General features: G+C 42.0%; 1 protein-coding gene across 1 annotated transcript in view; it reads left to right on the plus strand.

The window, feature by feature from the left end:
* LOC124593679 (probable multidrug resistance-associated protein lethal(2)03659) overlaps positions 1-23020 on the plus strand; it is a 283510-nt gene that overhangs the window by 58754 nt on the left and 201736 nt on the right. Inside the window, exon 2 of the mRNA XM_047131975.1 lies at positions 16352-16437. Within this exon, the coding sequence (XP_046987931.1) occupies positions 16361-16437 (77 nt within the window). The 5' untranslated portion in view covers positions 16352-16360. The remainder of the gene's footprint in view (positions 1-16351; positions 16438-23020) is intronic.

A 23020-nucleotide genomic window follows, 5' to 3' on the forward strand; every position in this document is an offset into this window, starting at 1 on the left:
CCTCTGATTCTGGCAGTTATTTCAATAACTGTTTAGTGTCAACAGTGCCTCGCGCCATCTGTTGACCGAAGATCGTACTGCGCATTTGGAAGGCGTTCTATAGACCATGGGAATAACTGTGAGACTGCGCGCCATCTGTTGATAAGAACTGTGTACTATTTCGTGGGCCTTCGTTACTTTTAGCATAAACAATTAAATAAAGTTAATGTCCAAGCTGTGGCTGATAGGAGCTGCAGTACAGACATTAACAAGTACGGTCGTTCCCTTAAGCCACCGCCTTACGTGTTAATTTAGCTTGGACGGGTAGTACAAGGAAAGTTACTTAGGAATTCGAGCGACTATGGAAATAACTGTCAGAGACCTGTATTCTCCTCTGGCAGTTATCGTTATTGGCTCGTAGTTCTAGTTCTCTGGTAGTTATCGGGCTACCACCACAGATAACCTGGAAGCTGGTAACGGAATAACTGTGTGTGTTGACGTTCCTGACTCGGTGACTCCAGTTAAAGGTCGTAGTTCCAGGTGATATTTCCAGAGAGGATAGTAACTGGAGCGAACAAATATTTTCGTACTGCTACGGAAATAGCCGCTGGCCATCGCGAATGACAAATAACATGTCAGAAAGTATAACATAATACAGTGGAATACAATAATTATTATCCTCATCATTTGTCAGGAGATTGTCAAAATATGTGAATATATCACAGTAACTGCTAATATTTACAGAATTGGTACACTGACAAAATAAAACACAGTTACTTACTTTTAATAAATTTATCGTACACAGAATACCCGATCTTGACTGTTGCAACCAAGTGCTGTCAAAACTGAAATATAGCAGAATTTTTACCTAAGCTGGTCTATCAGTCTCTGTTACGATATTCATCTACGAGTAGGAGGGGTCAATGGAAGCGTCTGATTCCACCCGTCTGCTTCGACGTAAAGGTGTTGTGGTGTGTGAATGTCATTATGGCACGGTGTTTATGAGTTGGTTTTTGTGTGTCTGTGTGTGTGTGGGGGAGGGGCTGTCGATCTAGGTTGCAGTGCCGGAATTCGCTGGTGGTAATTAATATATTTTTTTTTTTCCTAGCTGTGATGTTTTGTGTATTTATGAAGTATTGAATGTGATTTAATTTATGTAGGGATGATTGATTTGTGGACTTTTGGGATTGTGGTTTTATTTTTCGCAGTTGTAGGTGTTGGTTTTTTGGCATCAGTAGCTGTGGTGGACCTACATAGGTCACCGGAAATGACCGATTCCCATTTTCATAGTTGTGTGTGTTGATGTTTTAGTATCGTCATCTGAGGTTGACCTATGTAGGTCAAGGGAAATGTCTGATTCCAATTTTCGTACTTTTAGTTGTGGGTATTGATGTTTTGGTATGGTCACCTATAGTTGACCTATATTGTTCAAGGGAAGTGTCCGATTCCTGCAGATTTTTGTTGGTGTAGCAGAATGCTGTATTTTTTTTTCTTTTTGTTCTTCATTTTGTGTTTTGGGATCATGGTGTGTTTTTTTTACTAGCTTGTCCTCACCCTAAAACCCCCAACTTCCCGCAGTTGTCCCATTGGTTTGATTGTATTTTTGGTGGGAAATGTTATTGTATTATTTATATGTATCTTCGTGTTTGTTGCCATGTGTATGTAGTGACGTCATAGACACACTTAAAATAGCCATTTCCGGCATATTGATGACGGGTGGAATCAGACACCTCTGTATCAAATAGTCTTTCAAACACACTGTAAACCGTGCCTTATCTGAAACCAAGTTTTTAATGGTTGCTGACTTGCTGGCAGTTTATTGAAAATGCATGTTCCTGAATATTGGACCCCTTTTGGACCAAGGTAACTAATTTTAGGTCTTTATGTAGATTGCTGTTCCCATTTCTAGTACTGATATTATGTATTAAGCTATTGGTTGGAAATACTTGAAACAAATTTCATAAAGGAATAAATATACTAGGAAGCAGTGGTTAGAATACAAAGTTCCTTGAACAGGTTCCTACATGATGTTCTTGAATTGATACCACAAACGATTTTTATTACACGCTTTTACATGCGAAAAACTTTTGCTACGTTTGATAAGTTACCACAGAATATGCTCCCTTATGAAATAATAGAATGAAAAAATGTGTTATGCCCTTCCCAACTGAATTTATTATCGAGTTGTAGTCCCAGAAATGTAACACTGTCAACCTTTTCGATCTGCATGTCTTCATATGTTATAAACATGCTGTCGCTGGAGAAATCGAGCAGTTTGCAAATCTGACATAAAACTTGGATTAGCGTACTCACACTTTCCCCAATAGGACTAGCTTTTACAGCACAGGAGTAAACGAATCTGTCACATTACGTAATTTTTTGTTGTATTATAAGGCTGTACACTTTATTCTATTATGTGAGCAGCACAAGAAATTAAGCTTCGAATTTAACCTACAGTACTCAGTTTACATATTACTTCATACTTAAAAACGCACGTTGTTAACATTTTACTTAAACAGTGCTTTGGCGAAGTTCCGCGTACTTTCTGTCGCAGCTGCGAAGATATTAATTCTAATAGCGACCGATAACCTACAAACATATAATATGAAACACTAATAATCGTTCTAACATCAACTAAAATGTACCCGGAGTTAATAAGCTAAGGTTATGACACGATTCATACGACATTCCTGCTATTTCACACTACTCGCAGTTATACTGATAACTAAACTGATGGATTCCAACTATGTCGTTATTTAACTGTCGGAGTTATCGGTATTCGCTAGCGAAAAATAACTTGGCAGTTATTAATAATCGTTAACGATAACGGTTATCAAAGAATAACTGGAACTGTGATAACGGTTACTCCAGAATAACCGTTTGGCCCACCTCTATTATGGAGGTTCGGCGCAGCGTGGCACGTCCGGTGTGGACTGCAAACTGTGCCGCTCCGATTAAAACCCATACCGATATTTTTTGGTGTCGGTTACAACAGAATTATTTCATTTTTCATTAATAGCCGGATAAAAAATGGTATATCAATTTGCAATAGCAGCAGTGCTAAAATGTTTTGTTTCTGCGTAAAACTTTTTGTAAAAGCGAGTGATGTTTTTTCGTAAAATTTCCCTTGCTTTGAAAAATTGGGTTAGTAAATAAACTGGGAAAAGCAGTGAGCACTAGTTTAATAACAACGTTATAAACTAGCAACAAACACATGACATACGAATCGGGACAGCATTGCAAAGACAGTAATGTACGTGTTACCTTGTGGCACCATGGCCTATTAAACTGTACATGTGCAGGTGCTGCGTGCAAGACATGACCGCACTTACAAGGGGAGGCCACGACGTTTGGAACGCGGAATTATTGCAAAGTTCGTACACTCGTAGTACACCATTAGGACAACAGAATGTGTTTGCAAGCACCGGCAGCCGCGTGGTTACGGCACGGTAGCTCAGCTTGTTCGGCCAGAGGGTTAGCTGCCCTCTGTAATAAAAATAACTGATTATTTGATCAACAATGAAGTTGATCGTGCGTCTTACGACGTCCGCCACGAGAAAATGCAACGACCCACAGCTACGAATGCAGCCTGCATCTCCAAAAAGGAAAGAACGTCAGCAAAAGAAGCACGTGGAAGCTAAATACGGAACACCTGCAGGACGCGGAACTGCGCAAGCAAATAGTGGAAATGTGGCAAGAATGCCTGGCACAGCGCGCACGCTACAGCAGCACGACCGAGTGGTGGCTGGCACGAGCGAAGCCGACAATGCGCAGCCTGTTAATAAGATACAGCGCGGAAAAGTCATTCTGGAGGCGAACCACGGCCGAATTCTACCAGCAGTGCCTGAAAGACGCACTAGACGCACCAGCAGACGACCAGCAATACCTGCCGCGAGTGAGGAGAATCAAGGCAAAACTCCTTCAAATAAAGAAACAGCAAATAAGAGGCGACCTCACAAGAAGTAAAACATATGGCGATGTGGATGAAGAGCCACTCACCATGCACCACCTAAATAGGGAAAGGGAGAGAGGCGCAGGAAAGTGCGTAAATGAGCTTCAGGACAAGCAAGGGAAGACGCTTACGACGAAAACGGAGTTAACAAAACACATCGAGGACTATTTCCGAGACATGTACCGTCGAGAAGCGACAGACGACGCGGCAACTGCTGAAATCCTCCAGCAGACGAGGAGCGTGCTCACAGACGCAGACAGGGCGTTGCTGACAGAAAATGTCGACGTGGATGACATCAAAGAAACGATGAGGACCAGCGCAAGAGGAAGAGCACCCGGCGCCGACGGCATCCCGCTCGAGTTCTACCTCGCATATTGGGACGTGCTAGGAGAGCAATTCAGGGAAATGGTGAACGAGATACTCGATGGGGCGGAAATTCCACCTGGGCTGACCGAAGGGACCATAACACTCATCCCTAAGAAGAGAGCCGCCCGCCGCATTGAAGAGTTTCGTCCGATTACGCTCCTCAACGCCGACTATAAAATAATAGCGAAATGCATCGCAAACAACCTGAAATCGGTGATGAGGAAAGTCATCAGTCCGTGGCAAACATGTGCGGTACCAGGGAAAAATATATTTGACGCCACATGCACCTACAGGGACATAATAGCACAGGCAGCTACCACCAGAAGCGCAGGTGCCATAATTTCTGTGGACTTCAACAAAGCCTTCGACGGGATCGACCACAAATATCTCGTAGAGACACTAAATAGACTCGGGTTTGGGCAAAAATTCATCGCAATCATCCATAAGATACTAAGTACTGCAAGATCGACAGTAATAATCAATAGTTGGGAAACAAAACTGATAAAACTGGACAGATCCGTGAGGCAAGGCTGTCCATTGTCAATGGCTCTATTCGCTATAGCACTGGACCCACTCCTGCGGAAACTCACAAACGACATCAGAGGCTTCTCCGTAGGAGGCAAAGCAGTAGCATGTATAGCCTACGCTGACGGCCTAGGCATCTTTATTGAAGACCAGGAAGATATTGGGAGAGTAGAAACCATCATGAATACATTCCAAAAAGCGTCAGGCGCCCTAACCAACCCCAAAAAAACAGTGCTACTGCCGATAGGGAATCAACGACTCAAACCAGACAGCCAATGGTATAAAATAGCAGAAAGCCATAAAGTTCTTGGAATATATATACAGTCTTGTCCACTTAGAATGGCCGCATACAACTGGAGGGACGTGCTACACACCATAAGAGGTCTCTCCAGACAGCACGCGAACCGGAAGCTAACAATCCACCAGAAAACAGAACTGATAAACACGACGATCCTGTCGAAAGCTTGGTACCTGGCGCAAATCTTAAGCATCCCGACAGAAATTGCGCGAGCACTAACGAGCGCAGTGTACTACCTGTTGTGGCGTCGAAATATATTCAAAGTGGCGCAAGCAACGTGCTCGCTGCCAACAAAAGAAGGGGGACTAGGTCTAGTTGATATAAAGACCAAATGCGCAACCCTTCTACTGAAACGAACGCTCGCCATCCAGGACAAAAACCCTGACAGCGTCACAGCCAAGATAATTGGAAGATACAAGCCCGCATCACAAGAAGCGCCGGTCGACACGAGACACATTCCCTGCAGAATGCGACACGTCAGGCTGCACTACGCCAACAAAAGTTACGTTCTGGACACCGTGGCGAACCCCAGCCACAGAACAGCCAAGAGAATATACTGGGCCCTCAGGGGGAAGCCGGAAAAAAACAAAATTGAACAAAAACTCCCGCAATACAATTGGAAACAAATATGGGGGAACGTCTCAGAAAACGTGTTACCTAAACATGCGAAGGAGACATGGTACAAAATAATTAACAGAACGGTACCAACCAACCAAAGACTGGCGGAGATAAAACTCGTCGCAAGTGACAAGTGTGACGTATGTGGCATGACCGACACCCTCGAGCACCGATTCACGTGCGGGAATGCCATCAACATCTGGGAAGCGTGCCAGCAGATGGTGGCCCACATCAACAGAACGGCGCCGGGAAGCATCACAGTGGAAGCAATCACCGCCCCAGACTGCAACCCATTTCCACGACCCAAGCGACTGGCGACTCTCTGGATCCTCGCCATGACGGCACACGCCATCGTAGCGCGGAGGCAGACCGACCGGCTGGCCTTCCTGATGGACCTCTGGGAGGAGAACAAGACGGCCTAGCAGCACAGGCGATACCACGAGAACTTCAAAAACTTCCTGCAGATTCCACTGCAGACAGCAATCGCCAGAGTCCTCCCCAGCCTGTGACCCCCCAGCACCGCCACCAGCCACCTCACCACACTCACCACAAGAATAACGTGTGTAGTGATAGTGAACAAGTGCAACACAAAAGATAAAGAGCTTTCTCTTCTCGCATCAAATAGTGAAGTATAGTAGTATAAAGTGTTTCTTCCTAGTGGAATCAGTGACACAAAGTGCTCCCTAGTGGAAAGTGCCAACTACTCATTATTATTAGATATTTTGATTTCCTTTACTTTGTGCCTATAAAATACTATTGATTACTCACACTATCCTTTCTGCTTCTCTTATGTAATATGACAAAATTTTCTCTCTTCTTCAGTTAGGTATATTCTGTAGTATATGTAAAAAAAAAAAAAAAAGTTTCTTCCACTTCTGCTCCACCTATCATGGTGACGTTCCTTCATACTGTCCCACTAAACAGTGTAACTAGAGGAAGAGATCAAACCAGAATACACAAAGTGCCTGTGTCATCACAAGTGCATCACATACAGAAACATAAACTCAAATCAATGCAACGATGCCAAATATAAACTGTTATGCCTGTCCTGCAATGTCTACCCCCCTCAAAAAAAAAAAAAAAAAAAAAGACGACAAATGGCCATGTAAAAGGGTTTAAGGAACAAACAATAAGAGAAAAACGAAAAAGGAAAATATAAAAACGAAAACATATAAAAATGACAATAATATTAACCATCACTAGGATAATAGATTAATAGAAAAATGTCTTTTTTTAATGTATCGTTGTTAAAATATTTAAATAAATATATATGGTTACAAAAAAAAACAGCGAAAAAAAGAAAAAAAAACAGTTGTTAACGTTCAAGCTCCGTAATCGCTGGGTCGCTGGATCGAGTCCCACTCGACAGTTTTTTTTTATTTCTAACACAGTCATTTTCTTTACTATTTATATTACAATTGATGTAATGGGAAAAAATTGTGTAATCGGTTGAACTTTTATTAAATTTACAATGTTATTCCGCAGTCTACAAATTTTTATTATCGCAAATAATATTCATAACTACCGACTAGTAAACGACCAAACGCATAAAGTGATGCTGAAAATGTATGCTTGTCCGTGTCTTCAAAATTGTTCGTATTTAATCGAAAGAAAACGAGAAATTGCTTCTCGTGAAGACACTATAAAAATACACTCTATACTGCATGACCAATGATCAGCGCCGATATTTAAGGAAATGCTGCATTACGCCTGATTTGCTTCCAAATTATCGGCTGAAAGAGAGGTTTTTGAAAATGACGAGGTTTGTTTTTCCACGGAAAACCTCGTAAGACCTTGCGTGTGCGGAAACACAGTCTTTATTCAATGTATCTGGTGCCGTTTGACTTTGTTTTTCATGTTTTTACGAAAAATACCATCCCGCAACTTGTAATGTCGAAAGCGACGATTAATTGCACATCTTTCGAAATCTGTACCGGTCAAAACTTGGAGGTAACAAGTCGTTTCGGGTTCCTTCCAGGTATAAGGGATTTCTCAAATCACGGACAAGCATGCATCTTCAGTATCACTTTATGCGTTTGGCCGTTTAAGAGTCGGTAGTTATGAATATTATATTATTTGTGATAATAAAAATTTGTAGACTGCCAAATAACATTCTAAATTTAAGAAGGTACATCCGATTACACGTATTTTTCCCATTACATCAATTGTAATATAAATAGTAAACAAAATGACTGTGTTAGAAAGAGAAAAAAGTGACGAGCAGGACTCAATCCAGCGACCCAGCGATTACGGAGCTTGAACGCTAACCACTTTAAAAAAAATCTCTTTTTGTTCGGTTTCCTTCGTTGCATCTGCTCGTGGCGGACGTCGCAAGACACCCGTTCCAGTTCGTCGTTGATCCATTAACTCAGTCATTTTATTACAGAGGGCAGTTAACCCTCTGACCGAACACGCTGAGTTACCGTGCCGGCTCCACTCGTCTGCCAGTGCTTCACGGTAAAAATGGTCACGCACAGGTGTATATATTTGACGATCGAAATTATCTTGCGATTTTCTCAATAACGCTTGAGAAGTACGCGTTACTGCTTACACATTTTGTTGTCCTAATGGAGTACAGCGAATGGACGAAGTTTGCAGTAAATCCGCGTTCCAAACGCCGTGGCCTCCCCTTGTTTATATGATATCTTCTCGCTGTCGTCCCCGGACATCAGTTGTATTGCAGGATGGTCCCATACCTTGTTTGGAGGTAAATTTGATTGTTATGTCCGCAATTTTATTTATATGCTATAAACTATAAATAATAACTGAACGCTTAATTTTGTGGTGTCTTCCGAGTGAAAAATTGATATCATACAAAAGTGCCGTTGCAGGGAAGTTGTCAATTTGTCACCATTCTCTCTAGCTGTCGCTACGTCTGCCCCCTTCACCTTAGCAATCTTGTTTGGAAACAGTGTGACCGATTGCTGCCGCAGCCTCAACCACATATCGGTCATGATCGTCGATTCCTTCATATTCATTACAATTTTTCAATCTCTGTTAGAATTCTACGATTGTTACTGGAAGTAGTAACAATACAAAATGAAAATCGCGTATTCCGGAAACTGATTTCGAGCGGTTTTAACAGTCAGGTTAATCTAGACACGAAAAGAACCGATGTAACAGAAACCGGTTTCAGTGCTAACCGCGATCCCTACCGCAAACAACGGCCAAGTTCCGCGCAGGGTCGGTACGTAGAAGGAAATAGTTCGGTCGTGCACGACTGTTTGGGCGCCGACATCCGTTTCACTTTATTGACGCGCCCGCTCGCAGAGGAACATTGTTACGCACCGCCGGCAGGTGTGGCCGTGCGGTTCTAGGCGCGTCAGTCTGGAACTGCGAGACCGCAACGGTCGCAGGTTCGAATCCTGCCTCGGGCATGGATGTGTGTGATGTCCTTAGGTTAGTTAGGTTTAAGTAGTTCTAAGTTCTCGGGGACTGATGACCTCAGCTGTTAAGTCCCATAGTGCTCACAGCCATTTGTACCATTTGTTACGCACCTGCCAACACCCTGCTCCACTCCTCAGTGTTCTGCGCCGCCCGTTTGTGAGCATGACGGCGCGTCTGTATTCCATATTTTTCACATTGCTGCGACGCAGTAGACGGGAAATATACTATAACCGTTACGAAATCAAGTATCAGATCAAATACACAATCAAAGGAAAGTTACGTCTTAGGTTCGGTTCTAGTGCGAGATGAAGCATAACGATTCCTTGAGAATACAATGTGATTCTTCAACAGCTCTTTCTAATGACTATAGCAACAGTGTTGAATTACGGATTGTCTCGAGCACGACATATGGCTGAATATACTTTCAGGTTGTTGGCAAATCGGATAAAGAGTAGTTAGAAGGCCTTTGGAAATTAAGGAAAAGATTACGTGGCTCGTGCCGGATATAAGAGCTTCATTATGCACTTAAAAAGAAAAAACCAAAAACAAAAGTAATTACATCAGTTCTTCTGACATCGTAGCAGCTATAGTCTAATTAAAATTATCTACATGACGCGTTAGCTGGTTTCTTCCTATCAGAAAGCTCAGTGTCATGCCCGAACCGTTCGCCGTTGCCATACCGCCAGAACAGTTGTGCAAGTTATTTCCAGTTCCTTATACAGCTTTCTTCTTGATGTGTCTTGATCACGACTCCTAGATCTGAACCTTTTATTTCGTATTTCAGCACGTTATAATGCAGCGCACTGCAGTAGAGGAGTGGTTAGCGTAAAAGCTTCCATTTTAGAAGGTTGTCGATACGAATCTCGTCGATATAGCGGATTTTTTTATTTCTAAATCTAATCAAAAGACTATTATTTTTACACAAAGAAATGTTTTAAATGAATTTTTTGTATCTAATACTTTCCCACGTGATTTTCATCAGCCTATTGACTTTTTTATTTGTCCTTATTTTTCTTCCTATCGTTCCTTTTTCAATCTGCATGTGTCGCCTATAGTCTGCAACCAAGTGCCGACCAGGACTGCTCATTGGTTGATACGCAGCAGCTCGTCTAGTCAGTGTGAGGATAATTTCACGTAACAAATGATATCAAGTGAGAAATAGTTTGCCTTTAGCATTGAAACTTTTCTGTCTTCAGTTTGTTCGTAGAGGTTAGCTTTAACCATCGTGAACAAAGCGATCGTGATTTTAGTTCTGCAGCAGATTGATGACCGCCGTTTTCACGCATACATTGCACTCACGAGGTTGTGGTTAGGACATGAGTTGAATTCATGGCTACTACAAGCGTCGCCTGTCGCGGTTCAGTCATTGGTCACCTAAAAATAGCTGTCGATAGATCATCTCGCATTTCCGACGTAGGCCCTACCTCGCAGCGGCCGCTTGTAACACTGCTTCGCGTAGCACATTAACAGCATTTGTGAAGTGACGCGCCATGGTTGTGTATCGCATATAGCCGATGTTGCAACATTGTAGTGGCAAGTGACAGACATCAACTGCCACCTAATTTTAATTGGACTATAGCTGTAGCTTCGCAGGGGGCAGGAATCTGTGGCATCTTCGTAAGACCCCCGCAGCCAAATACAGGTAACAGGGGCGGCTCAGTTTAGATTGCCCCATTAGAAATCTACATTGCGCTGCACTGGCTGTGTCCCAATATACACGTGGCCGTAGACGAAAGGAACACTCGAAACATTCGATAACAACCCGGATGTTGTTTGTCTTTTCATTAACAATTTGGAACGTGTACAACCCAGCCAGAGATTTACACACAAGTATGTGATTTCCATTTTGCAAGCGATGATGGATTTTTGTGGTGATAGGTTTGTCATTATGTCATTTCGTCTATTTAATCATAAATCTCATAATATTGATAGTTATTTGCTGTCTATGCCGGCGCACATCTGTCTGCGACCATTTAATAAAGGGCCTGTATAAGAACGCTTCCTTAAGCAACTGAAGCCAAGCTTCATGTAATTGTAAGTTATCCCAAATTTAGAGCACTGCTACAAATAGGACATTCAGCAATGCCATACCCTACCAGAGTGTAAAGTGTTGTAAATTTATTGAAACTGATTTACTCTAACTTATTTCACATTCCCAAATATTAATTTCTATCGCAAAACCTATTCAATTCCTATAAATGGTTATTTCTTGTAACTATTATTATTATTATTATTATTATTATTCGGCTGACTGGAGTTTCCTCTGTTTGTGAGCATCATTCCGTGAATGTACTGGAACAAATTGTCTATCTCTTGGGTGGTCATCCGGGCAGTCGCTTCACTTGCAGTCATCCATGTTTACAAATCTTAACTATAACAGTATACTAGTAATGCTGAAGGGCTAGTAAGATAAACTTCTGCTAATGGCGTAGCTGAGGGTTCAGGCACGGAGGGGGCGCAAAACTTGATTGGATTAAGAATTAACCGAGAGAAGCACAGCAATTCACCCAACTCGTGATGAAATTACTACTACTACACAGATACTTGTCGCTAACACGGTTTATATGGAAACGGTGCGCTTGGTTGCTTCACATAGGGGTCTCATACAAAGTTTCCTCATGTTCAACAATACCGTTTTGGTGCTACTTTGTTGTGGCATAAAAGTCGGGAAGCAAGTGCTATTTGACGGAATGCTTCCGATGTCTGCTGGCTGAGTACTGGAGCGAGAGGTGACAACAGAGGAAGCAAGCAAAAAAAAAGATGGAGGGGGTATGTAATTGTGTTGCCCCTCCAGCTAGTATTTTTGTTGTTCCCAAGTTTTAGATTGGTGCGATCTGCTAAGTAAATAAAAAAGAATTCGAGAACAACCCTTCTGTAGCTAATCATAATATTACTGCAGTTTTTAAACGTTGTCACAGTAGACAACAATGGTGTGTTCATCCACGTTGAACCCTCGTGTAAACAGACGTATGCTCTGCCTTTGAACATCAACTGCATTGCTCAAGCATCTGGTGTCGTGGAAGAACAGTGGAAGTAGGCCTTACTTCTTCTTATTATTACTATTATTATTATTATGTATTACGTATTTTCAATATTATGAAAAGTCGTGGGAGCCGGCCAGGGTGGCAGGGCGGTTCTAGGCGCTACAGTCTGGAACCTCGCGACCGCTACGGTCGCAGGTTCGAATCCTGCCCCGGGCATGGTTGTGTGTGATGTCCTTAGGTTAGTTAGGTTTAAGTAGTTCTAAGTTCTAGGGAACTGGTGACCTTACAAATTAAGTCCCATAGTGCTCAGGGCCAAAAGTCGTGGGGTCAGTATCGCTTTGCGTGTTCCAAAATTTCTCCGATATCCAAACTGATCTTCTGTGATGTCGGCTTCTACCAGGTTTTCAGTTCTTCTGTAAAGAATTTGTGTTAGTAGTTTGCAACCATGACTTATTAAACTGATAGTTCTGTAATTTTCACACCTATCACCCCCTGCTTTCTTCGGGACTGCAGTTATTACATGAACTCTGACACATGCTAAAACATTGAAAGTCTCTAATTTCCTTGCTGATCACTGAGCTACAGGTTTAACACTTGCAGTTTTTGGAGGACTGTCAGTTTCGCTGTGCCAACCTGTCCTTCTGAAGTTTAAGCACGAAATTAAAAAAAGGTAGAATTAAGAGGAACCAATGTGGGGAATTATGGCTGCATAGATAAAATATTTTCTGCCAGACCATCGAGATGAGAAGACATACGAAAATGTAATTCCAGTCTTGAAAACGAAAATGTAATTCCAGTCCTGAAAAATTTGCAAGGCAGATTGTAGAAATACAGTTATTACGATACTGTGGAAGAACGCCAGTGAAAGTATACCGCGCATATCAAATAAAGCACGGTTGATACTGGAACTCAGAGATAACTAAAAAAGCTTGTTAGAGCAAGTAGGGCCATTTTATGTGTGAGAAAGTAGATAAAGGTGGTTCAGCTGTAGCAGGGACTGTCATTGTTACCAGTCAAGTCACAATTCATTCTGTATCACTTCTAATTAGGCCTTAGGGCCCTACCGCACTGGGACGTCACGGCAGGTCTGCTGGCCGTACGAGACGCCGGAGGAAGGCCTGAAGTCTCTGCTCAGTAGAAGAGCCACAAGCTTTGTGCGCAAGTTCGAAATATATAGGGAATGCAGAAAAAGAAGTCCTGGGCTCATCCCTTCATCGCTGATCGTGACATTAAATGATTATTTGACACGCTTTATAATGATTTAAGAAATTACGGTGCTGAATTTACTATTATCGTGAGATAGTCATTCAGTTCATTTGACGAGGTAGTTGAAGTCTCCCGATATTAATTGACAAAAAGGTCACTGTTTTAAGAAAAGTGATCTCACAAGAGGAACAGATTTCGTGACTCGTGTACTTGGTAGATAGCAATTTGCTGTCTACAGTGGTATTTACAGTTTTTGTTGTAACCGTAAACTATACATGGTAGTGCTTTTAAGTTTTTTCGTTATTATGAACTGAAATTAAATTTACAAATGTTTTAGACAAGATGCCTGAAACCTATCTCCTTTTTTTTACATATACTTTTTTCTTAAAATAATTCTAGCTTGTCTGATATATCTGGCCCATTAGCATCACTTGCTGCAGCAGAAGATGTAGGTGTGCTACTTCGGTCTGTAAGTAGGTTTCGAGGAAAATTTACATTGCCTGGATAGTAAACGTGCTTTGTCTGTGTTATAAAGCTCTTGTGGTTGGAGTGGAGCATCAGAAACAGGCTATGAGGAAACTGAGGATCAATAGTTTCCACGATCAGCCAGGTAGAGTCCAGAAAGTGCATTATTGTATGTAGTTTGAACGGGATTGTAGTGTGGAGAGACTTAGTCTCCAAACTGACCTTCATTTATGATCCCTGTAAACCCCAACACTTTTTTCTCATTTGAATTTCAAATAGTTCTGAGATAGAGTGTCCCAAGTTGCTGATCTCATCTGAATCTCCCAGATAAAAGATTCAGTGTCAAAGCTACCCATGGCATTCACGAGAGCGGATAAAACTAGGTACGGCTGAGTGACAGGTCCTGGTACGGGAGCAGCTATAAACCACCAGTGTTCCACTGGCAGTGCTGTCAGGCTGGCAGGCTTGCCGGCAGAGCTGCCACACTCAGGTGGATGCCAGGTGCGGGAGGCTCCATTGTGTCCCTTGCTTCTGTCTGGCATCTCTGCCAGCAGATCTGCTGTGGCACCCCAGTGTGGTAGCGTGCTTAGGAACAGGCAGATTGTGTGGTCACACAGTATCAAGTAGAATTTCAGAAGGGACAGTTATTTATTCTAATTCTTAAGAAACTGCAGTTCAGATATACAAATTTAAAGATAGGACATCCATATTGAAAATAGTAGAAGACACTGATGTGGCTATTAACAAAAATGTGCACTTTGGTAGATACAATAAAATACCCCATGAAACACTATTTTCCTGATAGGTAATTGGTGCTTTTCAAATTTAAACAGGTTTTTGATTGCAGAATTTACCCTACCCTACCCTTTTGTTTTAAGAGCTAGAATGTAGCCTAATTTGTGAATAGGAGCATGATCTGAAGTACTGTAAATCAAGAAATGAAATTGTGCTATAAACATAGGAACCTCAATATTATGTTATGGCATATGATGAAGAACTAGTGTTATCCCTAATAACAGAAACTGCAATAAAACAAATCACAATACTGAAAAGAACTCTGCAGGCGAACAGTATCCTGGTGTCCTTGAGAAAAACTGAACATAATGAAACCATAAAAATCTATTTAGTTAGATAATATAATACAACAAAATTGACATGATGGACAGATTATGAAAAGCTCATAGGAATATAAGAGTTATCAGTAACAGTTGATACTTCAGCAGCCCTATGTGCCCATCCATTACCACTTACTCTTGCCTCAACACAGATAAATCCAACAACATCAAAGACTGTGCAACAGATCTTTACACACTTGCATGTCTTCATTGTGTCACATTTTATACATGAATATTCACCACTAAACTTGGTAAGTTCACACATGGACATAGAAGAACTGTCCACCTTGAGGACACCCAGTTACTGAGCATGCTGTACATCTTGACTCAAGGACCCCAAGTGTCTGCTACATCACAAGAACTACTTAGGTCTTACCCTCCAATACTAGTTTATGTGAACTCTAGAGATGAGAGCTTACCAACCAACATGTCATCGCGTCCTGACACCTCCGTAGATTTAACCTCCTTTTCTACTATTTTATATTTTTATATCTTTATTTTGGGAATATACTCTTAAGTGCCGTTGACTTTGTCTCCTCAACCGCATTCTTCTGGAACCACTTTTGGTTTTTCCCAGTCTTTCTTCCGCTTTGTATCTAGCTCTTCACCATTCAATGTCAAAAATTAATTTCTCTTTCCCTTATTCCATGTTTACTTCTTGCTTTGCCCTTCTGTCATCTCTGGACTGAAACTGTCACAGTGATAAAGAATGAAAATTTGACACAATCTGTTCAGTCATGACTGGTAAAAGATGCAGACCTAGTAAAAAGTAATGTAGTATCTTTGACCTCCTACTTCCTCTGCTGCTTCGCTCTTCAACTTTGAGCCTCTCAACTTCACAACAGCTGCATCCCTTTCATACTGGCCTCTAAATGATCTACCCCTCCTCTTCAACCTTCTCCAATATATTCCTCTTTCCACCCTGAGCAAGGAACCAACAGTTCTGAAAGCTAGGATAGCTTTTTTAAATGTGTCTAGTAGCATTACTTAGACTGTTGCCATCTAAAGGTAAGTAGTGGCTATGCATGCTATCTGCTTGTAATTTTATAGCTTTTTTAAGCTCATTGTGAACTTGATAAAATTCATTGTCTAAGTGATGACATTTCAATCATTGACAAAGTGAGCTATAGGAACAGGCAAAACAGACCTTGAAAGTTCTTTTGCACTGTTTATTCGCAATTATATGACTGCCTCTGAAACCTTCTGCAACAGAAATTTTAATTTCTGTAATGAAGAGTAACACAATCTCCATTTTGATTGTTTTTCTTACAGATTGTCATTCCCATTTAGATGAATGGGACTTAAGTGTTGGACACAAAAGCAAATATAATGTTTAGATGTATTTTTATGTGTTTATCCCATTTTCATTTTTTTATTTGTTTTGTGGGGATGGTCACATACTTTCAAATTTATATTAGGGTTAAGTTACTAACAAAGAGAATTTTACGACTTTCAGAGTGCAACAATGAATGAGAAGGAGGACACTGATGCCATACCACACCCGAGGGGTTCAGCAAACCCACTCTCTGCCCTCACATTCTGGTAAGGGAATCCAATATTTTTATTCATGATAGAGAGAACAGACAAAAATAATTGTTCACCTCTAGAAACATGTAATTTAATGATATTGATATGTTACATTCAAGCATAAGACACTTCAGTTCCTGCGTAAGTAGTTACACTACATTTTTGTTAAGTGTCCAGATACTTTATTTATAAAATGTCTGTCTTGTCACCTAGCAGTCATTGTATGAAGTAAATATGTGACTGAATATGTGACTGAATCCTGCTGACTTCAAAAGAGTTTGCATTTTTCTGTAAACTGAAAAAATATATAACGAAGAGTCAGTCTGTACAGAAAAAAATATGTCTAACACTTTTTCTTTTTGATGTTATTGGAGGTGCAAAGAAAATCTGAAAATGATGAAAAGCAATCAGAAAACTTCACCAAGTGCTGCTGAAACTTGATACGATATGACAAAAGAAGCTATTCAGATCCTCAAACAATGGAAACCCAGGATGGAATGTAGCAATATTATGAAAAGGAAAGTTGCCACTTGGCAAGTAGGGGAGATGCTGAGTCACAGATAGGCACAACAAAAAGACTCTTACAGTTAAAGCTTTCAGTCATTATGGCCTGCATCAAGAATAGATGACACACACACACACACACACACACACACACACGCACACACACACACACACACAACTCACATACACAAGTGCAGTCTCAGGCAACTGAAACCACACTGCGAGCAGCAGCACCAGTGCATGATGGGAGTGGTGACTGGATAGGGATAAGGAGGAGGCTGTGGCGGGGAGGGGAGGTATAGTATGGTCGGGGTGGCTGACAGTGAAATGCTGCAGGTTGGATGGCAGGCAGGGGAGAGGTGGGGAGGGGGGTGGGGGGAGTAGTAGAAAAGGAGAGAAATAAAAATACTGGAAGTGATGGTTGAATGATGACTGTCTAGTGCTGGAATGGGAACAGGGAAGAGACTGGATGGGTGAGGACAGCGACTAACGAAGGTCGAGGCCAGGAGGGTTACGGGAACGTAGGATACATTGCAGGGAAAGTTCCCACTTGCGCAAGTCAGAAAAGCTGGCGTTGGTGGGAAGGTTCCATATGGCACAGGCTGTGAAGCAGTCATTGAAATGAAGGATATCATGTTTGTCAATGTGTTCAGCAACAGGGTGGTCCACTTGTTTCTTGGACACAGTTGGTCGGTGGCCATTCATGCAGACAGACAGCTTATTGGTTGTCATGCCTACATAGAATGCAGTACAGTGGTTGCAGGTTAATTTGTAGACCACATGACTGGTTTCACAGGTGGTCCTCCTGCCTTTGATGAGATAGGTGATGTTAGTGACCGGACTGAAGTAGGTGGTGGTGGGAGGATGTACGGGACAGGTCTTGCATCTAGATCTATTACAGGGGTATGAGCCATGAGGTAAGGGAATGGGAGCACGGGTTGTGTAAGGATGGATGAGTATATTGTGTAGGTTCAGTGGAGGGTGGAACACCACTGTGGGAGGGGTGGGAAGGATAGTGGGCAGGACATTTCTCATTTCAGGGCATGACGAGAGTTAATTGTAACCCTGGGGGAGAAGGTCATTCAGTTGCCAAACATGATATCCTTCATTTCAATGACTGCTTCACAGCCTCTGCCATATGGATCCTTCCCACCAACACCAGCTTTTCTGAATTGTGCAGGTGGGAACTTTCCCTGAAATGCATCCTACGTTCCCGTAACCCTCCTGGCTTCAACCTTCATAAGTCACTGTCCTCACCTGTCCACACTCTTCCCTGTTCCCGTTCTAGCACTACACAGTCGTCATTTCACCATCACACCCAGACTTTTTATTTCTCTCCTTTTCCGCTACTTCCCCCCCCCCCCCCCCCTCTCCCCATCTCTCCCCTCCCTTCCATCTAACCTGCAGCACTTCACTGTCCACCAGCCCCACCATACTATCCCTCCTCCTCCCCAACCCCAGCCCCCTTCTTTCCCCCACCCAGTCACCACTCCCATCATGCACTAGTGCTGATGCTCGCAGTAGGGTTTCAGTTGACTGAGACTGCACTTGTGTGTGCAAGTTGCATTTGCATGAGAGAGTGTGTGTGTGTGTGTGTGTGTGTGTGTGTGTGTGTGTGTGTGTGTGTGTGTGATCTATTATTGATGCAGGCCTTAACTGCCAAAAGCTTTAATTGTAAGAGTCTTTTTGTTGTACCTATCTGCTACTCACCATCTCTACTATATGGTGAGTAGCAACTTCCCTTTTCATAATATTGTTACGCAGATCCTCAGTTACGAGGTTATTACAGTACTCTTTGTTACAAAGCTCTCAGGCAGAGGATATCCTTGTTCACTATCCAACAATCTTTGATAGCAGAATGAGATTTTCACTCTCTATCTTTGATAGAATTTCTGCAGTAATAAAGAGGGTTTATAAAATGATGGTCAACAATTTCCCAAGTTCTGAATGGTCTTGGCATCAGGAAATTGTCCCAACTTTTGATAGGAAGAGAGTATTAGACAACAAAAAAGAGTGTATTTCAGAATACTCTCTGCCTTCTGTTCATATAACAGTAAATATTTTTATAACAGCTAGATAATACTATTAATATTTGCAACAATGTAGGAAAGGACAGATTGCTACTTACTGTAAAGAAGACATGTTAAGTTGCAGATAGGCACAATTGAAAGACACTCACATAAAGCTTTCAGCCACAGCCTTCATCAGCAAATAAGAACACACACCATTCATACACACAAGCAAGCACACTTCGTTCACACATGACAGGCAACTCCAGCATCTCGAGCCAGAATGCAAATATCATGTGGGATGCAAGCAGCAACCTGGAGGGGACAGAGAAGGGGAGGGGATAGTAGTGTATGGGTGGGGGGAGAGACGAACGCTGTCTGATGTTACGTGCTAGGTATGGTACTAGAATGCTAACAGGCACAGCATGAGGAGATTATGGGGCAAGGAGGTGGGGAAAAAAGGAGCAAAAAGGGAGAGGAGCTGGGAAAGATGGGCAGATGCATTGATAGAGGGCAGCAAATAAACAGGGTGGGAGATGAGAATGGGGAAGAGATGGTAGGACAGAGGGGGTAGAAACTGTTGGGTGGAGGGTGTGGGGACATATGTTCCTGTTGTTTGAGGCCGGGATAATTACAGGAGCGGAGAATACTTTGGAAAGATAACTCCCATCTGCACAGTTCAGAAAAGCTGGTGGTGGAGAGAAGGATTCAGATGGCTAAGATAGTGAAGCAGCCATTGAAATCAAATGCATTATGTTGAGCTGCATGTTGTACCACAGATTGCCCTACTTTGCTCTTGGCGACAGTTTGGTGGTGGCTTTTCTTCCTGGTGGACAGGTGATTGGTAGTCACACCAGTACAAAAAGCTGTGGAGTGATTGCAGTAGAGCTGGTAAATGGCATGGCTCCTTTCACAGGTGGCCTGGCTAAACCTGTGACAGGACTGAAACAGTAAGTGCAGGGTGGATAGATTTGGCAGGTCTTGCATCTTGGTCTTCCACAGTGATATGAGCCTTGTGGCAAGGGGTTGGGATTGGCAGAGGCTTATGGATGGACTAGGATGTTGCAGAGACTGGGTAGGTGGCAGAACACCACTTTAGTGGGTGTGGGAAGTATCTCAGGCAGGATGTCCCTCATTTCAGTGCATTATCATAGGTAATCAAAGCCTTGACGAAGGATGTGGTTCAGTTGTTCCAGTCTGTGATAGTACAAAGTGACCAAAGTGACAAAGGGAACATTCCTTTATGGCTGATTTTGGGGGTGGTTGGAGGATTGGGGTTGTGTGCATAAAATTTGCACTGGAGACCTGTTTGCGGACTAGGTCTGGGAGATATTGCCTATCTGTGAAGGGCACGGTGGGAATGAATTTAGTAAAATTAAGTGTTGCTGGGTGCACATATTTGTACTGTTACTGTAATTTTAAAATGAAGTTGCACCTATTTTACAACAGCTGACTTCATTAGAAATTATATGAAAGTCCCCCACCCCCCTCCTCTCACTCTCTCAACCCCAACAACACTAGATGGGGTCTCTCTGCTCAAAATTCCATATGATCATTTCATCCCCCCCTCTCAATGTGTGTGTGTGTGTGTGTGTGTGTGTGTGTGTGTGTGTGTGTGTGAGTGTGAGTGAGTGAGAGAGAGAGAGAGAGAGAGAGAGAGAGATATTCATGACATCAGCTTCTGCAAGAGAAGTACATGGTTTACCAGATGAAAAGTTTTTGTGAGATCTAACAATAATCCCACAGTGTTTTTTCTTCATTTTGATAGATAGAGACACTGTGCAAAAATTCTGTGACAGCTGCTGTGGTGCTGTGATCTTTATACGAGAAGACTGTTGTCTGCAAAAAGGTCATTAAGCTGTGCCAGCATCACTTTCTCAAATATTGTACTATGCACAGGAATCAGTGATATTGGTCTGCAGTTTTATTTTTCCTCCTTTGATTCTATTTTGTGCACTGGTCTGATAATGCTCCTCTTCAGTGAATTGGGAGATGTACCTTCTTTGAGATGCTGGAGTTGACGAGAAATGTAATTAGTTGAATCACAACATTTGTGCATTTTTTGATTTCTGTGCTGGAAAGAGTGTTTACATGAAATGTATTTGCAGTTGCGAATACAGACAACCATCAGCTGTATAATGGAATTATGATAATGGAAATTTGTGACAGACTGGGACTTGAACCCAGATTTCCTGCTTTCACGAACACTCACTTTACCATTAGGCTATCTGAGCATGCTCTGTGCCCATACCCAAACTCCAAATGTTGTCAGCCCTCAAGCATGCTCGTATAGCCTAATGGTAAGGCAACCACTCACGATAAACAGGAAATCTGGGTTCAAGTCCCAGTCTTGCACAAATTTTCATTGTTGTCATATCATTATACAGTTGATGGCTGATGGTTGTCCCTATTTGCAACTGTGAATATGTTTCATGTATTTCATAATGGCTGTAGTTGCCACAGTACTTGTTCCTTTGGACATGCATGCATGTTGGAAGGAATTTTGTATTGTAATTCTGAACAACAAAGGCACTGCAGTATCAAGCTTGAGTGTTTATATTTTAGTGCAGAATTATTTTGCTTATGTATTGTTCTCTAATTTCTTCACATTCAAAGTTAGCTGTGTATCAGGATGTTGAGTGGGTCTGTGACTGGAATTATGGTGGCAGTGGAGGAGATAACGTCCTTGTTAAGAATGTGACAAACAGTTTTTTGCTTTTGCGATCTTCATGTCTGATATTTATTGCTTTCCCTTTCTGTGTTCATAAAAGTGTTTCAGTATTTGTTAATGATGTTCCAGGAGGCTCACTTACATGTGCTGACTGTGCTATTGATTCACAGTGGGGTTGTTTCCTAAGATTTAGGATTTAGGATTTGAAACTTTAATAACTCTGAAAGTATGATAGAAGCTGAAAAGTTTGTGGGACACAAGTTGCTTGGCACAACAGGGGCCATAATATGATGTTGGTTCTTTGTTGCTAGGTGGGGTTGCCTCAGAGATATGAAGGTCAACTTTTTTTTTTTTTAATGGGATGCTGTAGTTTGGTACTTATTTTCTGATAGTGACTATCGAGATGAATCCAATGATGTGTAACAGTAAGGTTTTTGAAGGTCAATGGAGATCACAAAGGTGGCATGAACGTCCATTTACAGAAGGTGTTCGAAGTGATGACAATTGGTATCAATGCAATGCTGCAATCTTCTTATCGTGGATTGAGTGGTATTCCTTATCACACTGGCATTTATCGAAGCACATGCTCTGACAATTCTCTCTTGCATATCTTCAGGTGTAGTTGGAATGTCTTTACAAACAATGTCTTTTATGAATCCCCAAAAGAAAAAATCTAGAGGTGTCAAGTCTGGTGAATGAGTCAGCCATGACACATCTCCTCCACGTCCAGTCCAATGATTTGGGAATTGTCTCTGCTACTCATTTCTAGCCATCAGCGAAAAATGTACCAGACACCCATCGTGTTGATACCACATTCTGTTCCTTGTTCCTGAAGGTATTTCTTCCAATAACAGACCTAATGTTTCTTGCAGGAATGTGGTGTACTTCCTACCATTAAGATTTCCTTCAATGAAATAGGGGCCTATAATTCTTTGCTCCAGAATCCCACACCATAGATTCAGTAACCACGGTTTTTGGTGTGCAACTTGCCACAGCCAACATGGATTTCCAGTTGCCCAATAATGCATGTTATGCAAATTAACATTTCCATGGTTCGTGAATGTAGCCTCATCAGCAAATAAAATCAAATTAATAAATGTGTCATCCCTCTGAATCTGAAGTTGAGCCCATTGGCAGATTCAATGTGACCCATACAATTCGTACCAGTTTATTCTTGGTGGAGACTGATATGGTAAGGATGATATTTGTGGCGATGCAGAACAAGAATAACACTACTCTAGCTCATGCCAGATTCCCTTGCGATTTGACGTGAACTGACACAATGATCTCGAACCACAGTGGCAAGAGTACCAATTTCCATTTCCTCATTAGTAACTTTCCTTTGCTGGAGGGTGTTTCTGATGCATTAATGATCCAGTTGTTCTCAATTTATCATACACGTAGGGTGAGTGCA

This window comes from Schistocerca americana, chromosome 2 (genome assembly GCF_021461395.2).
Source record: "Schistocerca americana isolate TAMUIC-IGC-003095 chromosome 2, iqSchAmer2.1, whole genome shotgun sequence".
Classification (NCBI taxonomy): Eukaryota; Metazoa; Arthropoda; class Insecta; order Orthoptera; family Acrididae; genus Schistocerca; species Schistocerca americana.